This window comes from Tyto alba, unplaced genomic scaffold, assembly GCF_018691265.1.
Source record: "Tyto alba isolate M040663 unplaced genomic scaffold, T.alba_DEE_v4.0 Super-Scaffold_2, whole genome shotgun sequence".
In the NCBI taxonomy this organism is placed as follows: domain Eukaryota; kingdom Metazoa; phylum Chordata; class Aves; order Strigiformes; family Tytonidae; genus Tyto; species Tyto alba.
This window is the reverse complement of record NW_024881282.1, coordinates 49,821,370-49,843,637: the sequence shown is the minus strand read 5'-3', so window position 1 is coordinate 49,843,637 and position 22,268 is coordinate 49,821,370. Positions and strand designations below refer to the sequence as shown.

Here is a 22,268-nt window from a genome sequence, read left to right as displayed (position 1 = left end):
AATGTCTTGCTAGGCATTGAACACAGCTAGCTGTGAGGAAAGAGAAGAAAGGAGGAGGTACAAATTGGGATACAGACAGAGTATTCATATGTGCTGGAGTGTGGTAATCCTCTGTGCCTTTCTTCACGGGGCTGGACTAGGGAAAAATCAGTTGAGTGGTGCAAGCCAGGGACATGACCAGCAAAACTAGAGCTGTATGGACTCATGGGTCTAACACCATGTAGTAATTATGACAACTGAAAGGCTTTACAACAGGCAGCAGAGCTGCTCAGCAGTCACTCCCCTCCAAAATGAAGGATTAACTGCAGAATTTTATTTCCCTTCAAGTCTCTTGAATTTTGTACACAAAGCTCATTTATTCAGGCTTTCCAGAGGGCTGTGCTTGTCCCTTTACTGACAATTATTTGAATAGTAAAAGCTTATCTGTGTTTGGATATTGCCATGTGTATTTTTACTTATTTGTATGACTTTATCACTTGAGCAGTGATGGGGAACTTTCTCTGTCCACTTACCAGATGAGGGGCTGGTTAAACACAAAACAAAATTTTAGGAGCACAAGGGGAACGCTGATAAGTATCTTTGAGATCTTCTTGGAGCGATTGTGGAATAATGAAGCGTATGCAGTATTAATTATGTAACAAAAAGGACAATAATATAGACAAATATTGTTCCATAAGCTGAGGAAAAAGGGCTAACAAAATATAAATAGAAAAAGTACTCACCTCCCTGTCTCTGGGAAATATCCTCTAATCTTCTATTTTCCCACATCCTTTGAGTGTTATTTGGTTTTGCCTTTCATCTTTACTATATCTGAAAGATTATGCTTATATCAGCATTTCTACTAGAAACAATTCTGTGTTGCTACCTAGGGAGTGTAGATACGGTGCCCTGGTTCATCCTGACTGACCTGAGTGCCTCTATATCAGCTATAGTAACTATGAAGGGAATGGGCTCCAAGAGAGGAAGGTTCTGGTATTAGGTACAGAGGAAATGGAATTAAGAGGAATGAGATTAAAAAATCAAGAATCCTTAGCGGAGCACAGTACTGTGTGTGAACACAGCCAGATACTGATTTAACCAGATTTTCTTCTGATGAAGCAGGGACTTGAAAATACTTGTTTTTACAGAAGAATGAGAAAGCGTGGGGAGCTCCTTCTCTTTACATGCACACTGGTGTTCTCTAGAGGACAGCTCTATGACACCAATCGAATTTGTCCTTCATTGTGGACAGGGACAGTCCTTAACCCCAGCAGCCTGAGAGAGGACAGTGCTGTGCAGAGTGCGGCTTCTCTGAGCAAGCACTCAGAAGAACTGCTTCTGTGAGTGACCTGAAGGAAGCTTGATTGCCCTGGAAGGTCACGGGTGGGAGAACTGCCTTTGCCACTGGATGCTGGTATTTGCCAGCCCAATACTTGTGCTGTGCACTGCCTGCTGCAATAGGATTTTTTTTTTTTTTTTCTGTAGAAGCCACTAGAAAGTCCCCAGTCTTTTGTCTTGCCTTTCTATTTTTTAGAGGCTCTTCTGATAGTTGCATTAATATTAAATCAGAATAGAAAGTGCTCATAAAATTTGTTCCTGCACATATCTGTTCTGATGTCCCTTCTGCAAGATTTTGCGGCTAGCAAAGATTTCACAAATGCCAATTGTGATTTAACACTTTATTTTCAAAACCATTTCACATCTTCTGTTTGTGAGAAACGCTTCTCACTAGGCAAACTTCCAGGATGCTGTGGCATGCAGAATATGGGCAACTTTCAGTGTTAGAATTTGCAGAATGCTAAAGACTACAAAATTCATGTATTGTGTCATTGCTTCCTGTGTGGTGGCAGCACTTGTATCCTGGAAAAGCTGCTGCTGTATTTTATTATCACTGCACACTGTCACTTTCCTCATCTTATTTGCTAATACTAACTCTCAGGAATTTCTAGATACCCAAACTAGTTAATTAGCTCTATTTAAATCAATTTCATGGTGAGGGAAGGAGCATGTACTTGAGGACAGCACTATGTTTTAATTCAGAGTGAGGTGGCAAGGCAGAGAGGAGAATCAGGGCAGCAGTGCTGGTGGGGAGCTGCCTGAGATGCAGCGGGAGGGAAAACGAAAGGGAACACCGTGCAGCAGGCTTCAGACGTGAGCAGGAGCTGGGAGCATTGAAGTTGTGTAGCTGGAATAGGCAAATACAGAGAACCAGAGATATTGAGAAGGTGGGAGCTTTAGTGAAGTAAAGAGCAGACTGGGGAAAGCCCAAGCAGCATTTGTCAGAGACAAGGGTAATGGGAGGGATGAAGGTGGATAAATGTCATATTTTCTTGGCTTTGTAAAAATCAGAGATGTTGACTCCCCATTGTAGATCAGAGGATGAAACTACTAACGTGCTTCCTTTTTTACCTCTTCTTGCTTTTCCTTTCTTAAGTTGCTGATAATGGATTTTTTTCCTTATCTCTGTATGTGAGCCTTCATGCTCAATAGTAAAATCTCAGATTTTATGGAGGAGATACTTTTGTGGGGGACTTTTAGAAAAGTTTACTGAGGAAAGAGAGACTGTCATAGGAATTATACTTTAATCTTGCTTAAATTCACAATGTTCTGAGGAAAACTTAGAACTGAACATTGGAATACACTGAAAAATGCTTGGCACTAAGTCTCTGAAAACATATTAGAAGATTGTAGGCATAGCTAAAGTGCTACTTGTATTCCTGCTGGGGGAGGTGTGTGTGTGTCCTTCCTCAGCCCATAACACATCCTTACACTCCATTCTGAGAAATCTCAGATCTGCACTCTGCAGTCAAGGAACTATGCTTATGGGTAAAGGACAACATAGAAGTGGGGTTTCCATGATCAGCACCACGTGTGCAATTCTGCAAGGAAATTTTGCACTGGTGCAAGACAGAACAAAGGATGTCAGACAGATTAAGAGCCTTTGTTGGACAGTAAAGAGGCAGCTGTTAAAATAGGCACTTAACACTACTTAAACCCAGCTTCTTTCTATCTGTCTCTGACTCAGCACTTGGAATTGCTTGTCACTTTGGAAAATGGGGCCTTTTGTGTTTTAGTGTAAAAATGTAACGTCAGGCAGGGAGGAGAAAGCATGTGCTGGCAAAAAAATTGTAGTGTTTGTTCTTTGCCCACAATATTTTTCTAAATTTAGTGAGGTACTCTGCTAGCACTGACACTGAAATGAGTCAATTCTAGAGAGCCCCATAATATTTATAACCACCTGATTTATAATTTATTTTGGTATGAAATTTTATGCTAAACTTACACAGAACTTTGTAGAAGGTTTAGTAATCAGATAATATTATATTATTATCAGACAATGCATTTTTTTTTTTCTTTTCAAATTGGGTAATTTAATTCAAATTAGTTTATTTAAATTACTTTGTGTCAACCCTTTAAAAAGCAATCAGACCAAAGGAGAGAGGGGTTTATATGGGATAGCTGAAGACATGCAGCTGTTTTCTAACAGAATGTGAATGCTGTCATCTGAAGACAGTCCCATAGTGCAGAGTCACACATGAGCTCTTTCATGCTATTGCTGCTGTTACAGTACTGAAGCCTTTTCTTACGTCTGGGACTTGGTGGTTTCGTTGCATTGGTAAGGGCATTATATTTAGCATAATGTCCTGAAGAATGTAAATTGCTTTCCCTATTTCAGCTCTAGGTTTTACTTATTCCAAAGGTGGTTGCAAAATCCAGGAAGAATTAGGACTACGGCTGAGTAAAGGAAAACCACAAAATCCACATCTGTAATACATTGCTGTTAAACAAGTTAATCACTGTTCTGACTGCAGATGATTTATAGTGTCAATGACTGCATTAAAATACATGCCTCTCAAATACATTCTATCAATACTGTATTGGCATTGAAAATACTTTTCCCTCCGTAGCTTTGTATTTAGATACTTAGAAAAAATGAAAGTGATCCATGATCTATCCTAGAAATAGTTGCTCTTAGAAGCAACTATCAGCTCTTATTTTAGAATATACCATTATGGTTACCTTTTTAAAGATGAGTTGCTAAATGAAGTCATACATAATAAACAAATATATAAAATTAGCAGCTGTATTGAGGCAGAACTGCAAATAAAGAGGCTTACCAACAGAAGCAAGTTATCTCAGTAGTGCTAGCATCTTTCAAGACCAGAATACAAGCTTCCTAGTCACCCTCTCATGCAATTATAAATATTTCTCCAAACTATAGGCATTATCCATAGTTCCCTCCATGTATGCAGCCAAGTATAATTTGTATTCAAAATTATAAGAGGCCCACAATTCCAAATACCTTCCAAATCCCCAAGTTTTGCTTCCCTCTGAAATATATATTAGGTGGATCCAGCTACACATCTGGTCAGAAAAACTCAGACAAAGTAGGTAAATCTTAGTAGTTAAAAGGCAATACTGCTCTACAAATTCGTTTCTGTTAATCTGTGAGGCATCTATTAAGTTCACTTCTATTAAAAACTTGTGGTACTCTTCAAAGACTGATACCTCAGTTGTGGAGCCCATTCAGATCCACCAGGTGGTCAAGCCATTCTGCCTGGCAGCACCTATCAAGAGCTGACCCCATTGGGGTGTTTTGGTTGGTAGGTTGCTCTAACTAAAAAGTTGAATTCCTCCATAGATGAGGCATTAATGAGAAAGAAGAAACTGATACAAAAAGCTCAGTTACGTTTTGACACTGTTGAGTATAAATAGTAACAGGATAAATAGTAACAGGAAGATCATTAATTTCTGAGTAACGTGTGCCTCAGTTACTGTTCTGTTATCTGCTTAGACATGTATATTACATGGCACTCTAACTCCATTATGTGGACTCATGGATGAATAAAATACAGTCTCTATTCCAGTCAGATAGAGCTCCCTAAAGAATGTGCTGGAGCTCTGTCTTTAATTCACAGAATCCACGAAAGTCCAAATTCTTACCTTGCTTTTGTAAAGGGGCTGGAAATGCCTCTGCCCAGCATAGTCCAGAATGATCTTGGAATGAACACTTCCAGAGTCTTTTTATTTCAATCTTTTTCTAGTTGGTTGTGTAGTCACTGTTACTAACTTATCTTTCCTTTTTTTTTTTGCCTTAGCTTACCTTTTTCTTGTTGACCAGTCTGTTAGTCTTGGGTGAAGGCAGAATGCCTGGAACCCCGGGATCTCAACCTTAGCACCATTTCCTTTCCTCATTTTGCTAAAGTCCAGCAAACCCTTGTTACGCATCCCACAATTCATGTAGTGAGGCACATTAACTGTGTCTCGCTCTCTTCTTTTCCTCAGAAATTGTCCATCTGGTGTCAGAAATTGTCTATCTGCAGGACTTGTGAAAGCCCTGTCCAATTTGGACACCAGCTGGCGTTCTACAGTTAAAAAACCCTAAGTGCTGTCCTTTCTGAATTCAAGTTGGCTAATTGCAACTTCTTATTTGATTAAAAAGTCTGCTGTTGTCTGCTTTTTTCATCTCACTTGTAGGGAAATCCAACATAACCAGTTACCTTTACCAGTGTTTTTCACCTGTTTCTCATTGTTGCTTGCACTAAAATTCTCACTCTGAACTTAAGAATTAAGATCACACTGGGCATATTCAGATGACCAATACATACCTCCAAGCAATGTTCAGTTGGTCTCAGTTAATTCAAATTGTTCTCCTTTATTCATTCATCGTCTTGTATTTGTCTTTGCTACAAAGTTGAGTGAAATCTTCCCTTCCTATCTGCCATCTTCTGTGCTGACAGGGTACAAGGAATCCCTTGACACCCTGGCTCAGTGTAGGAGGTGTAATACTTGTGAGAGCGGAAATAATATCTTCTGTTGTGTTGTGCCTCTGGGCACAGCCTACAATCACTTTTCTGGCACATATTAAATCTAATGAAATCTCTGTGTTCTTGGGTCTTGTGAGAATGATATTCACAACATGAATATATTTTCAGCTCCTTATCCATTAAACAGAACTAACACTTTGTAGAATCACACTTAATAATAATATGTGATTTCCTGTGATACTCATATGAGCTTCCTCTGGAACCTGAAATACTCTTTACTGAATGAGATACTATACTGTCTAATAACCTGGGAAAATCTCTATGATGCTTTTAAATTATATTTTCCAACACATTCCTTCTGGAAAGTGTGGCTTACAAGATTTTACCCTGTTATGGCTGAGATCTGCTTCATGTATAATCTCTTTCTTTAGTAGGAAGCTCTGAAGCTGTTGTGCTGTTCAACAGCTTTCACTTGTTTCCCACTGACCACCTTACATCTGCTTGTGCTCTCAGCCTGGGAGTAAATGCTTCTGGGTATCATGGCAACAAGGCTTGTAATTTCTTAGATTAATTGAACACACTTTCAGGTTTTCCATTAACAATTTATCTTTGAACAACCTTCCAATATCTTAATATTCAAAATTCACTGAAAACAAAGGCCTGCTTTTTTCTTGCTAACAGAAATTGCAGTTGTCTTAGCAAGGAGAAGAAATGAGAAATTTCTAGTCTCTTCCTGTTATGCTGATTTGATGTCCAGACTTCACACTATCCTTTAGTTAGTTCACGTTATCAACTTTCTGTGCCCTTTATTTTAAAATAGGCTTTAGGTTATTATCCAGAAACCTTTGCAGCCATGCAGCTAAGTGCTTTTACTGGCCACTATTTATGTATGTTTCTGCAGATCAGCCAAGTATGCAACTGAAGTAAAAATACAAATCTTTAATTCTTAGTTTTCATTTCATTCTGTAAGACTTACTTGCTTTCCAAAAGGTCATATTTCTCATTACTTTGATTTGGTGTTCTTTTGTCTCTGCAATCCCAACAACATGATTTCATGTGGACAGCTCATATTAAGGTATTTCCTCAGAAAGAAATGCCCCTGTCAGCATCCTAACCTAATCAAGCAGTTGTCACTGTTGGCAAGGGCCACACCAGGAAGGTGTCTCCTCCCCAGACTCAGCATTGCTCACCCAAGCATATGTCTATGTGTACATGAAATTTCAGCATTCTCCCTCTGGAGAGCTGAGGATGGGAAACTAATGCCAAGAAGTCCTTGCTCCCTGTTTCTCAGCTTCAGCCACTCTGGATGTACCAGACTTCTATCTTTAACTGAAGAGACAGAGTTGGCAGTTTGGATATTAAGTTTTGGTGGTTAAAACAAGGTGGCAAGTGTCTTAACCAGTCGGTTGTTCTCTTGGATTTTCTTTTCATCCTTTTTACTCTTAAATTATTTTTATGCCTCACTTTATTTCGGTGTTAAATAGCTTTAATCATATCCTTCAGTGATACGAAGTCTTAGATTGTTATGTTCTCAAAATACTTTACAAAGATTAATAAGTGTTACAGATGAGCAAGAAATGGATTCCCATCCCACTGAAATTTTCAACATATCAAAACATTTCCCCATACTGAATCAGGACAAAAATCAAAGCAAAAATTGGGGGAAAATTGGTTTAGAACATTGATTTAAATTCTGTAAATTCAGTACCTTACATTTCAGTTTCACTCATTTTAACTTCTCCCTTCAATTAACTTGTATTTCCAGCTGAAATTCATTTTGAATCAGCAAATTGGAAGTTTTTATTTCAAGCAGTAGTTATAAAATGTTTCAGCAGTGCCTGTTTTAAAATATTTGAAAATCTATGCTGAAGCCTTATCTTTCTTCAAAGCATCTTGGTTTTGAAATTTTGCCTTTTTCAATTAGGAATGAAAAAGTTTCCATGGGAAACTCATGTTTAATTGTGGGAAGGTGTCATTGTCAACATCAGGTGGATAGAGAGGACCATTTAGTTGCTTGCACAGGTGACTGGTGCCATTGGAGGTGCCCTCAGGTGTCTTACTTGACCTTGTGCTGCCACTACGTGGGCAGGAGCGTCCTTAGGTGCACTGCCATATCTTACAGCCCGTGGTAGATGTCTCAAGTACCCCATGGCAGCTCATTTGACACCACTTTGCACAATTGAATTTATCCCAGAAAAAGAGTCACAGAAGAATGATAGTTGAGATTTCACCAGTGCCAGCTGATGGGTACATGATTAGTTCTTCCAGTCTGTGATCATTTAGACAATTCACAATTTCATTTCTTAGCCTATGAAGCTGTTTGAATGTACATACAGCCTTTAGTGTTTGGCTTTTCTGAAAATAGTTCTGTGGCTGCTTTGCAATGGGAAGGATTTCGAAAAAAATCAGATGGCAAATCATTTGCCACATATGACTTGATTGACTACATGTGATACCACTGAATGTACAGCCTGTGTATCCTCCTCTGATCTCATGTTCTGTCTACAATGAAACTCTTCCTGTGCTGTTAGCACACTTGAGCAGAGGGCTATATGTCCTAAGGTCTCTTCCCACCTAAGTCATTTTATGATTTAAGGTAATGATTGCCACTACACTTTAAAGTAGTCATGCTAATTATATCCTGCTAAGAGGCAGACTGCTTAATTTGCTTTTGTGAATAGCATTTTAATTTTGTCCCTTATTCTTCTGTTGCTAGGTGTACTAAAAAATAGTATTTTTTTTTTCTAAATTCTGTAAATTATTGTTGTTCTACCTTGTCATGGTTCTCCTCTTTTGATTTCCTAGCCAAGTATGTAATCAAAAACTATTAATAGGTATCTTCTAGATCTAGACGTATCTAGCCTCTTGCCATTTTAACTGTTCTTTATTTATTTTTGGAGGTCCAGCTTCCTCATTAAAGATTCCTAAAGAAAGTAATTTGTACTTGGATAAGAGGGAAGATCTCAGTTAAGATATATAAGCAAAATGTTAGAAATTAAATGGTTGATTTTCTCAGTGGAGGACGATAACCCATGAAATTCTTGAGAAGCCTGTACTGAAGTTTTTCCTATTCTGTCATGTGGGAAAGGGCATGAAAGAGTGAGATGACAGAGTTTTCTGGTAATACGAGGTTTGTGAGGGTAGTAAAAATGAATTTTAATTGCCAAGATTACGGGAGTATTCCTCAGTGCTGGTTGACATGGTGATAAAATGACCAATGAAGCTTAATGTTAATAATGAGGTGATACATGTGGGGAAAACAGTCCTAATTTAGATGCTCAGTGGTGAGTTCTGAAGAAACTATTCTCTCTCAGGAAAGAGATCTTGAAGTTGTGGTAAGTAATTTTCTGTAACCATAAGCTCAGTGTGCAGACACAGTCAAGCAAGTAAATAGAACAGTACGGATTAGTAGGAAAGGAGCATTAAAAATAGTGTAAAGGGTGTAGAAGTTAAAAGAATTATGCCACTCTTAATCCATGGTAGACATACCTTCAAAGCACTGAGGGCTGACCTGGCTTTCTAACCTGGAGAAGAGTACAATAGATAGAAAAAATAGAGAGGTGGACAAAAAGAAGGATTAAGTATAGTTTCTGTATAAAGAACATCAGGATAGATTAGGAGTCTTTAACTCAGAGGTCTATGAAAGCAGAAGGATATAGAGAAGAATGTGGTTGTTCACTTCCTCTCCCATTCAAAAAGTAGGTAAGCCAAGTTCTGCTGTGGTATTTTAGGTACAGACGTTTTGTCACTTTACATGAAGTCAGCACATTACTTGTATACTCTTTATACTGCAGCCAAGGATAATAAGCTTCTGAATGTTGAGCAGATATCTTCACTGTTCTCTGAGTAATGACTAGGAATAGCTAAACTTCTTTGTTCAGTATTGAATCTAGGGGAGAAAAGTGTCACTGGAAGAACACGGTGTTCACTACTGGCAGTGGGTGGAAGCTTGACCCATTATGGCTACTGGGAAGATGAATCTTGAAAACATACCAGCAAAAACGTTCATTGAAGTGAATTAGTAGTTGAAGTGGTGTGCAAAATCTGAAACTCCAGGAACCTTGCCTTTTATTTTTTAATGACCCGAGATCTTTGTTTTGTCAGCAGAGGAAATAAACTACTGCCCTTTCTTGGCTTTGCATAGCTCTTTACAAAGAAGCCAACTAATTGTTCCACTGAAAATCCAATGTTACTACAACATTAGCGTTCATCAGAAGCAGAAGGGTGAGACATCATATTTGCTTAATAATTCATGGTCTCAGAATTTGCCCATGAAGGCATCTCAGTTCTTATTTGTTGGAAGCCAAGCCATAAGAAAGTACTCATTACAAATACAATCATTTTCTGAATGAGATAAAGTACACTAATACTGGCTATGTAGTCATTATGTAATTCTAAAGACAAAAAAATCTATATAATGCAAGCAGAGCATAATTAGCTGGCTTCTAGTATTGCATGTACCTTGGTAGATGCAAGATTGTATTACTTTATCAAACAAGTCCCTCTGATTATTCTTTAAACTGAATGGAGATGTTAACACACTTTGGTATTATGCATGGATGTGGTGTTACCAAAACAAAAAGAAAAAAGCAGCAATGCACCAGTGAATTCCCTTTAATTGTGCATGTTATCCTGTCAACCTAAATTTAACTATTTCACATTATCAGGTTCTCACTTGTAAATTAACAGTATAAGGTTTGTTTATACTATCTTTCAAGAAGATGCCATCTTCCTACATCTCTTTAAGACATTTATGGATGAACAATGTTATGTTCAGAACAGTTCATATTTACCATGTCTGTTCCAATTTTGGATGTCTCTCCTCCTCATCCTCATAGCTGGTTTCTTAAAATCCTGAAATAGCCCTTAGTTGCCCCACAATTAAGTGATCTGCCTTTACCTCCCTGTTAAGGTGATCAAGTTTGTATCTAGAGGGACATTGTGTGCGGATCCCTCTGAATCTCAGAAGCATCTTGGGCAGATTGGACACGTTGGATAGCTACATTTTACCCAGGGGCTGAGTGTGCTACCTGAACAGGCATCCAATTCCTGCAGGCATATTCTTGAGGGTAGGAGGACCAAATGGGTTGTTTCAAGTTCTGCTGCCCTAGTCACTGGGCCCTCAAGGCTAGATTCTTATTTTCACTGGAATTGGTTTGTCACAGCAAGCAGCAGATGGCCAGGTGGAACAGGATGCTTTTTTTCCCTGGCCAAATACATACAGAGAGCACATTGGTGGTACTCCCAACGTATAAAGAATAAATGAAAGATCTGCACTACTCCCAGACAAAGCAAGAGGAAAACAAGTGGGCCACTTCTTTCCTCTTTTCTCTGTTAAATAGAAGAGTGCAATAGAAAAGTACAAGAACAGTTGGCTTCTTCCTAGTCACACCTGGAGACCATTGTTCAAACAGATCACTGAGGTGGTGTGCAGGAGAAGTCTTCCTAACGAAAATTATTGAAAGGTGAGCCAAATACATTTCCCTCATTTACATATAAAAGTTAGCCACAGCTGCTTCTGCAACAACAGCAGAAGTTTCATCAAGAATGAAAAGAGGACTGGAAGGAGAAAGCAGATAAACATACAGAGAACAGAAGCAGTAAAATAGGAAAAATGGGTTTCTGGAGATGTCTATTATAAAGAATTTTGCAGTTTAACTTTTTCAGTAGGAGTTGATCTCAATAGTCATAAAAATACCATGCAATTGCAGTTCTATAATTTTTTTATATACTAAAGTTCCTTTTCGTTCAAATAATGTGTGAGCTTTATGCTTAATTTTACCTTATTTTTCTTGATCACAGTTTCCCAGCATCTTTTTCATTCTGGAGAACCTAGTATTTAGAACTGGGTGTGTTTTTAAAGAGGATATATTTCCTAGGAAGTTTTTTGGACAGACTCAGAAACACTGGTGGGTGTCTAGTAAGGTATAAGGTATTTAAGAGAGTAGTGAATATTCTCTGGTGCATCACTTCACAGCATGTCCTGACTGCCCTCACCTGTCAAACGCAGAAGTTTCTGCCACTGCAGCAGAAGCAGCAGGACACAACACCACACGTTTTCACCTCATTACTCCAGTTCATGGTCCAAAATATTAGTTAAGCCAACAATTAAGGTAACTTTGTGTGAAACCCCAGACTGAGAACTGAGAAGCTAATGCACCAGGGGACCTCCTTTTCTGCTGGCTGTGCTATGGAGGGCGATAACATCCAGCAGAAGGAGTGGACAGACTGATAAAGGCAGTAGTATCTTCAAAAGCCACAGCTTAATTATCCAGAAAGCGTCTGCCAGAACATGTGCTCCTGTGGAGCATGTCTTCGGTGCACAAGTAGATGTAATAATTTTCACAGCGTGTCATGATACCAACATTTAGAGAACTCAAAATCACATGGGACCTATTTTCTTCTCCCGTATGACAATAAATGCCATGTTCACTTTCTAGTGTCACTCATAGCTCTATCAGCTGTACAGTTTTCCAATTATCTCCCCCTCTCTGCTGAATCACTGATGTATGGACAAGTGTTTCCCGGCACATGCAGTTCTGTTCTGAGCCCTGCAAACCCCTGTGCATGCAGGGGGCTCTTCGTGAATGGGTGGGGGGGGGCCAGGAGGGAACACGGCAGCAGGGACAGCAGGGCAGGGGTCTCTCCCTCCCCCAGCCCCCAAGGGAGGCCTGCAAGGCAGGTCTTGTGAGGCAACCATTGCAAACCAGCATGTGTCAACTGCGGTTGTAGCACATTCGGGTGGTGTTTGTAGTGCAGTGGACCAGGCTTCTGAGTAAGTGGAAGGGAGAAAACCCAATTTTTTTTAGTACCATAGGCTAGTTTTGCAGCACTGTGTACTAGCAGGAGAGGACCTGATGCAGACATCAAGAATTTGCCCACACTCATCCGTGCACCATTTTAATTCAATCAGTCTGAAATGATATACTTATTTGGTATCAAAGTGGTAGTGTACAGTGGTACCTGATTTGGGGCCATTCTCTTGCCTTGCTTAAATGCACACATACTCCCTAGACAAAGGTACCACCTGTACCAGTTTTGAGTACTTTCCCTCCTTGACTGGTGTACACATTGACGTGGCAGGCCTATGAAGGAATGCCTGTTCTTTCACTGGCTGGTGAAATTATACTTTTGAGAGTAGAGGAATAGAGGTGATGATGGAAGACGTGTAGCAATTCATCCTTACCATCTCTCCCTCAAAAAATTGACTTCATACAGTCAATTTCTGTTTATTGAGATAAAGATGTTGTATAAAAGATTTAGGTAAATTATAACATTTATTCCAAATGAGAAAGAACTTGTGATACCCTATAAGGAAGTTGGGGTCTGATTGTACCCATATATCTCCAAATGCATATCTAACATGTTTTGTCCAGTTTGTGTACACATAAATGATAATAAGTGGTGCAAAGAAGTAGAGATCCATCCCATTCATTTTGTTTTTATAAACCAGCGGCTATGAAAGCCCAACATAGCTTTTTAAGTAGGTGCTAGAAGAGTATGTTATTTTTAAACTTTTGAGTCTCTGTAAATCAAAGCATGTTTTACCTAGAGGTCTCTGTTCCTAAGTAAATGTAAAAAAGTGTTCTTTCTATGGGAAATTACTATTTCCTTTTTTTGTGAACCATTTTGTTAAATTAGGAGAGCCTTGCTAAGAAAGTCCTCATATGATGATAGTGTGTGAAAAATGTGAAATATAATTTAGGGGTTTTTTAAGATGAATGACTTTTTCATTGTTTCATTGCTAATAGCAAATGCATTTCAAAATCAAAGTAACTTGTTAGAATCCACATCTTTACACTGCTACTGAAATTGTGTTTTGATTTCTTTGACATGATCCCTGATTGCTGTGAGAAGAATCAGTTCAGTATTTTTGTTCTTAGATTCCCCCTCCTTTGTCTTGCAGCTACTTGTGGCAGATTCCATTAACAATTGCAGTAGGAAATACGAGCCACATCTCATCAGAGGCAATTATATGGGTGTCTAACAAATCAGGTAAAAATAAACTTTCCTCCCAGTGGAATCTCATAAAGCATACTTGTGTTTTCCTCAACTGTTTCTTTGGAATTGATCTTAGATAATTGTTTAGTTGCTCTGCACCCAGTTTTAGCTACTTGAAATTAATTACATAAAAAAGGAGAGTTGGGAAGGGATGGAGGAAGCATGAAGGATGAGCAGCAAGAAAGATTTATAATTATTGCAGAGGTTAGACAGTATAATGAAAAGCTTCTACATAGAAATGTGTACCTAAGTCCTAAGTATTTTATATTTAGCAACAGATATTAAATCATTGATGAATGCAATTCACTTTATTAATTGGTGAAAGTTAAATGTAATATTTTTATAGAAAAGCATCTGATGAGTATGACTTAGTAAATGCAAAGTATTTAGAATACTGGCATTTTTAACTCCAATCCATAGTCTGAACCAGGGCTAAGAAATGTTTACTGCCATTAAAAAGTTTCCTTATTGATCTATCAAAGTATTTCTTCTCTCTATTAGATAACCAGATGCTGGTCCTCAAAAGTGCATTATTCTGCTTACTACTTATTTTCTTCCTCCTCAATTCCTACATGGTCATAACAGTTACTGTCCTGAGGACAGTTAGGGCTAGATACCAGTGGTTTTTATTGCCTAAGAAAGGAATCCCGCCATAGAAATTTGAAATATTTCTCTGTTTCCTTAGCAGCTCATGCTACATCAGCTGACTGGAGTTGAAGACAGTGAGGAAAGAAATGTGGAGACTTGAATAAAATGATTATATGGAAGGGAAAAGAAGGATCCATGCATCCCCTTGACACATGGGCTTTGGAGGGAGAACTGACCCCTTCCTGTAAAATTAGAAGGGTATAGACATTTGCCCTGATAGAAATTTAACTGGAGAGAGGAAAGAGTCAAACCTGTGTGAGCCTGTGCTTTTTCATTTTTTTCTCTTTTGTAAGTCACTAAAAGATAATAATCACACAGATCTTAGCAGCCGGTAGGAATAGAAATGAATGGTGCACGGTCAGTGGGAAACTGAGTATCACAGCTTTCTAGTGGTATAAGGCATGTGTTTCTTTCCCCTGATCATTTGCAACTTATCAGAATGTAACGTGTTTTATGCTGCTCCTGTGATACAATGATCTAGAAATTCACCTGGATCCAAGGAATTTTCATACCTGGGAAACATGCTCTAGTCAGAGTATACAGATCCTGCCTCATTTTGCAGAAAGATATTGCATTGGCCAAACTTTTAGTATCAACACCTCCAGAATACTTCCAAACTTGTTTGCACTTTCACAGTCTGCCATAATGACTTGCTCTACCTTTGTCCTTTAGGGCTTGATTGAACTCTCATTGAAGTTAATAGAAAGATTCCCACTGACTTCAGAGAGAGTTGATCATTTCATCTCATCTCATCCCAATAGGTTGTACATGCATGCCTCCTTCCCTTCACTCCTGCCTTGAAAGTTCAGTATATCACTATTACCTGCACAGTTGCTTCTTCATTGCCTTTTACTTGCAGAGTGCTGTGGAGGAACAAGTCCATAAAACCACTACCCCACTCTTTTAAGATCTACTGCTCCTATTGGAATGCCTTCAAGAAATCAACAAATTAATGATGGCCAGTGTGAGCAATGATTTTGGGGTGGCTGCTATATAGAAATTAAAGAGGAGCATTTCTGAGTCATCAGTTTCCTGTACAGCGAATCAATGCCACTGTGATCTATTGTCATTATCCTTGTCCTTCCTCATTATTTTCTTATTCAGTCACTCACTTGCTGTGCCTCATCGAAAATGAGACTGTTAACTTACAACTACAGCAAGGATGTCCTCTTGCTTCCACTTACTGTTGTCTAGCTCAGCTGGAGAATTCCTCAACATAAAAAAGTCAGTAAGACCATCCCTGGATGTACTCAATGTATGATTCATTGTACATACTGTTATGTATTGGGGCTGGTGTAGATGATTTTGTGATACTCTTGGAGATTTTCTGCAGCTGGTATGTTTGTTTCATGGGGATGTGGGAGGGATTCTGAGACTGGAAAGGATATTTCCAGGATTGATTGTTGTGGACAGGAAGAATCCTGAAGACTTTCTGTTGTGCAGAGGACACAGTTTCAAGTGTTGTCCCAGTGAGTAGTCTGGGAACAACTCCGCAAGCTGGAGGTGAAACAAACTACTCCAGAGGATATTTGGAAGATTGGAAGTGGTCACATTGTTCTTCAAGTGAATGTAATGGAATGCAGATACTCAAATCAGATTTGGAGGAAATGCTGTTCGTGAGGATGGTTTCCATACCCTCTTTAGGAAGGAGCAGGCATCTCCTTTGTGTTGGCTAAACTGCAGTGCTAAAGAAGCTTCCAGTATAACCTGAAGAGTGGATAGGAGATGCTGAACAGCTGTCTGTTGTGTAATGCTGATCACATACCTCATTTCAGCTGCCAGTGATGAAAAGGGTCCAAGTTAATGACTACCATTATGATATCTTGACATACCACTTAAATTTTTCAATAAAATTAACCTTGTCTGTGTGTTATCTAGGAGAAATGAAGCCACGGCAGTTTTGAGATAGCTACGTATAGTACCATCAAGAAATATTCCTTTTTTGTGGAAGTTTGAATAACAATTTCCCAGGGTAGTACATCCCCTGCCTTGCACTAGAGTTCACCAGGGATGTTTATTTGCTGATGGAGAAGTCTCTTCCTTCATGTACATCCAGAAGGACAAAAGAGAATTACTGATTTTTGCATCCTCTCTGCTACTGTGTTTGTGACCTCATCCAGGTATTGTAGGATTTTCATTGGCATCTTCATGAGCACAGGATAAAAGGCTGCTGTCCAGTCTTGTGAGAGCCACTGAATGTAGGATGTTTGGGTTGTTCTTCTCTACTCATCCTGGCCATGTCTGGTTACCTACTAGACCTAGTAAGGTATTGAGATCACTGATTGTTCAATATACTGATCAGGATTAGTTCAGATAATTGCAGCTCATCCCAGCTGCTGGCAACAGAGCTCATTCTGTCCACTCTTCACAACACCAAGGTGAAAAGACACACTGGAAATCAGAACTGTGCAGTGTCTTTTTGAAATGTAATTCACTGTCCCTTTCAACAAATCCTGTAGAGGGGACAGTGCCCGGCCTTGGTAACTTGTCTGGTGAAGTGCATAATCTCTAAGATGTTTCATATTCGCCTGTTTGAGGGAAGTGTGTAGTCATAGTTTTGGAAGGTTTTAATTTTGCAAGTGCTTCTGCCAATCTCTCTTCTCCTTAGTGAGCATTTACATAACCATTTTTCTACTCATCAGTTCATATACCAACCATCAGATGACCATTCTACTGGCTCAGTTTGTCTGGGCATGTGAAATGGAGCTGTCTCTTTTGCTCTCAGTACTGCACAGATATGTCACCAACACCTTTTTTCCTGTTCACTCCCCATAGCCATGGATGAGGCCATTCTGCTTCAGGTGAGTGATAGCTGTTAAACCTCTGAAAACTGAACCAGTCACAAAGAAGACATGATCAGCCTTCCTATCCATGCTGAGGTCAGAGACATCACACTAAGGTGGCTGCAGTGCTTTTTGTGCTACCGTCTTGCAGGTCTGCTGAATGATAGATTTCAGTGGTTCTGTGGAAGTCATTGATCCAAGGCCTGTTTCTGGTTTTCCTAGATAAGCTGCCTGTTTTGTGGTCACTGTAATGATGTACGAATATAATGTCCACAGTGTTTTGGGATCAGCCCAAAATCAGCAGTGAGTAAAAAGTCAAGGACCAGATTTGAACTCAGGCCAACCCCACAAGGTGACTGCTTATCAGGGCTTGTAAGAAGGTGTTGGTGATTGCTACTGAAGGCATACTGAGTGTGGAAGCACAGGCTCACCTGCCGTGTTTCTGCAAATCCAGAAGTGACCTTAACTGCAAGTGAGAAGGTTTATCTAGCTAGCATTTCAAAGAGGTGAGCAAGGCTTTGGACAAAGGCATACTTGCTGTTCCCTGGGTATGATTGTTCTGGTGCTCAGGCTCCAAGTGCGACCCGGCGTCCATCTCCGTGTGACTCAGCAAGTGCTGCTGAACTGACTGATGCAGCTTTACAGTCTGTGTCCCTGCCCTTTCCATCCCCACCTCCTGTACCTGGACTGATTTGTAATGTCCCAGGGAAATGCTCTTCTGGTGGACCTTCCTGCCTCTGGTAAAGTGACTCTCATTCAGACTCCTCTTCGTATTTCTACAAGATTGCAATGAGATGTGGGAAAGGAAGTTCAGTGGGGCAACTGCCTTCCAAACAGGAAGTTCTGATTTACTATATTATGCCACCTGCTACTAGATAATCTCTATTTTAACTGTAAACCCCTTGACAGCCTGATTCTCCTCCACAAAGTATTTTGTAGAAGACTGCTGCTTCTGAAGTGGGATTTGCTGGCTGCCCACTAGGGCAGCAATAGTGCAGCATTAGAAAAATACTGTTTCTTTTCCTTTCTAAGACTCAGCTGCTGAGCATGAGCCATGTTACTTCCAGACTTCGCTCTTCTGTCTTTCAAAAGTGGGAGAAAGGAAAGTACTGTGAAGTAAAATAAATACATAGGTCCTGCTTTACAACTTTAGCCATCCATAGTGAGGACCAGGGATGCAAGGCTTGCAATCTTGGGATGATTTTGGGAGAGTGGACAGAATCAATCCCCTTATCCCAACAGCTGAGCAAAGATCCTAACAGAAGACTGCTGCTTACATTGTGTATCACCTTAGACGTTAGCAGTTCCATCATACAGGAATATTAATGGATGGACAGATAGTCTGAGGAGAGTATGAGAGACAGAACATGATCATATTTACTAATGGGCTCCATTTATTGTGTTGTTCACTATAACAAAAATTTTTTTCCAACATGAAGCTATGGCAACATGGCAAGTGAGATGGAAATAACTTCTTCTGGTTTGCCTTCTCCCCATATGAAAAGTTCTTGCAAAAGAATCTGCAGAATGTAGTTAAAGTCATTATCTCTTCACAAAATACTGTGATTGTGATGAAATTCCTCATAGAACACTTTCTTTGTCAGAAAAATTTCACTTGCTCTTGTTGTCATGAAACTGTGCTACTCTTGTGCAGCTATTTTTGCAGGAAAATGGAGTCAGTTCTCCCAGTAGGGATTCTACCAGCATAAACCAGTTTCCTAGTATGCTAGTGGTTGTATAAAATGAAGAGTTAAAATAACAACTGTGAGTCTGAACACTTGAAATGGTAGTAGAGCTGTTTAGCCCACGCTCTTGTCAGCATTGGAGTAGTGTCTTGCAGAGGGATGCCCTTTGCCCAGACCTGCCTCACAAGGAGCTCATGTTGCCATGCGGGCGAACAGGCTTCCATCATTCCTGCTGGTTTTGATGGAGCTGAAGTTTCTCGAGAGCTGGGAATGCTCAGAACTTCAAGCCACATGCAGTTAGCACCAGCTGGAGGACTGTCTCACACTTCCAGAGCAGAGAAAGTGAGAATCAGACCCTGATTCCCTTACTTCAGAACAAATGTCATTAAATTTAACCATTTCCTCCTAAATATCTCCTATATGTATGTGGCAAAACTGGAAGTTTCAGAGCAGTGTTAATTTCTGAGGCATCCAGGTAAAACATGACCATGGAAAAACACTTTCTGATGGAAGAAGATTGAAAAACTTTCCTTTAATCTCAAATACAACTGTATATATATTTTAGATTGAATTTTAAGAGGTGAACTAAAACCATCAAAGATAGATTTCTTCCCGGATTAAATCTTTGTTGTTGTTTAGAAAGTCATGGATGGTTTAATACAGGGTTTAACACTGAAGGACTACCTTTTCCCTAATTATAATATTTTTAACAGGACACTAATAAATGTGTTTATGGTAAGTGGAGAAATTGCCCAGGTACATAGAAATTTTCAGTGCTGTAATCACCTAAAGAAAGAATTTCTTTTATAGGAAAGCAAGAGAATCGACAGACTCAAACATCAAATTCCAGTAAATTATATAGAACTATGTGAAGCGCATGCATCAGGCAGTCCCTTAAAATAACCACCTGCTTATATGAGCTGGAAAGGCATGAAAGATTCTTGTCCTGTATTTCAGGAGAAGGTCAACACATGAGTGGTCTTATTGAAAAATAATAGCGAGGGGTTATGGTTGGATTTAAACTGACCAAAACAGCAATAATGCCATTGAGCTCTGAAGAGATACTGTTCTCCATTAAAACAATATGTGCTGGAGGTGTTGCACAGCTGTTACTTGTGAAATAGGTTGTTTTGAATTTGTCATACTTGACTGGCAAGTATCATTCAGTACTCTGTTAAAGCATAAGTAATGTCCTCAATTCGGAGACCAAAATTTAATATAAATACTCGAACAAGAAAAACTGTATGTAGTTTTTTTTATTACATCTGATTTTGAAAATTTCAATTTAATGTATTTATTTACCCAGATATTGATTAATGTGTGCTCATAGTCCATATGCTTTTAGGTACCAAAGAGGTGCAGGGATTAAATAGTTACAAGTAGCTACTTTTGAGGATAGCAGCATTTAAAGATTAGTCTGCAACAGAAAAGCATGGGCAGAAAGCAGTACTGAGTTCAGGTGGTAGGATTTTCTGCCAAGTGTGAGCAGCCTGCTCCTGACCCCACATGGCAGTACGCCCCTGACAACCAAGAGAAACTCTAAAAGTTGTCGTTTCCCTCAGCAGTCTCCCCTAGATATATAAGTGGGTATTTTTGCCATTGCTCTTAAGAAAATCACTAGGTTGGTAAGGAACATAGCTGAGATTTAGGGGTGACAGGCTGTATTCACAGCATCATAGTAGGTAAACTAAATAGGATGTGGTAGATCCAGATTGAAATTCCTTCTCTCTGTTTTACAGCAGGTATTTTATCCAAATTTGTTCTAAGAAAGTGCCTTTATCACTATGCTATAAATTGTTATGATCTTTTACAGTATTTCTTCAGTAATGTTTTTCTTTGTATAAGATTCAGTGATTTACACAGGAACCAGAATTCAAGTCTTCTATAAATAGGATTGGAGCAACTGGGTGATTCTGACTTCGGGTCCAGTGGAAAAAGGATCTAAACAGAGGAACACCATCAGTATAGCAGTCTAACAGAGTTTGCTTAGGACTGAACTATATATCCCAGTGTTTAACAGACCCCTGTGGAAGGAAGGAAACCCAGTGTTGAAACCTTATTCCAAATTAGATTCCATGGCAAAAGCTGCTTAGGTGCTTTGACAGTATGAATGCCTGAGAAGCCCACAGAGTTGTAGGACCTAATTCTGGCTTTCTCACTTAGTGCCATTTCTGCAGGATACGTTGGCCCCTAAAGAATGTATCTGCTTTGTGCTTTATCACTGATAAGTAAATGGATATAATCAATATTTTAACTAAACCCAAGGGTCTGTATTTTTTTGTTTTCAGTTGTTTATGTAGAATAATTAAATTGAACTAGTGCAAGTCAGTTAGACAAACCCTAAAAGAGCAATAACAGTTGAATTGAATAGGCAACAACTGAGTTATTCTGGCCTTAATATTTCTAAGAAGTGTTTTTTTAAGAAATTTTAATGATGTCAGAACTACCTAGGTGAGAAGAGGACTTTCTTTTTTAGTCTTGCAGCTTTTTATCTGAATTCATGTGCATAATGCAAAACCATTAATTTAAAGTTAAACATATAATTAGCTGTTTTTAGGATTCGGGTCTTGCTGCTCCTTGTATTCTTTGCACTCTTAAAATGATAGTTATTTGTGTGTTTGCTAGAGATATTTAGTCAAGGGAGAGGCATAACTTTTATTTGCTGTCCTAGTCATCTATTATTTCCTCAGAAATTACTTTTTTATGAGAAAGGCTGAAACAAATCAATTTGTTTGGTAAGTCTAGGTACTAGATACTATATGTGAATTGTTAAGATTGTATTGTTAACTTTTTTTCCCATTTTTTACTTTCAGGGAATTCAAGCATACCAGACAATTCCCTGATGGAATTACGTTTAAAAGAAATCTTATGTATTTCTTTTTTATTTTTAAAAATGCATGAGAAGACTGTTCCTTTTGTCAACAGTGTACAAACTAATTGTATTATAGTAGAAAAAAATGTTTCTGAATTTTCAGTGAGTTCTGGTTCATGATCCGTTTTGTCAGAATAATTTACTAGATGGAAGGCTTCTTCAAGAGACATTGAAGCCTGAGGCTTCATTCCATGATGATTCTTTCCATACTGAAAGAAGTGTGTGTTATGAGTTCAGGGGCATTTTTGTTGTTGAAATCCCTAGTCCTGCAAATAGTTGGGGACTGCCTGACTGTTCAAATACTGGAATAAATGTAGACTTTCAGCCTCAAAGTGATTACTTAAAAAGAGGGGAAGGAGGAAGAATGGGTTAGTTGTTACAAGGTTAATTGGTCTAGCTCTAAAGGGGAGACCCTCAGTGGTTAGTAGCTAGAAGCTGTGCAACTGGAAATACTTTAATTTAAAATCCAATATGAAAGCTTCATTGACTACATGCAGAAACACTTAAGAATTCATTTGTTTTAATCACAGGT

General features: G+C 39.0%; 1 protein-coding gene across 1 annotated transcript in view; it reads left to right on the top strand.

Annotated features, from left to right (window-relative positions):
- Window positions 1–22,268, top strand: part of TRHDE (thyrotropin releasing hormone degrading enzyme) — a 211,814-nt gene that overhangs the window by 146,433 nt on the left and 43,113 nt on the right. The window contains exon 10 of the mRNA XM_042792960.1: window positions 13,654–13,742. Within this exon, the coding sequence (XP_042648894.1) occupies window positions 13,654–13,742 (89 nt within the window). The remainder of the gene's footprint in view (window positions 1–13,653; window positions 13,743–22,268) is intronic.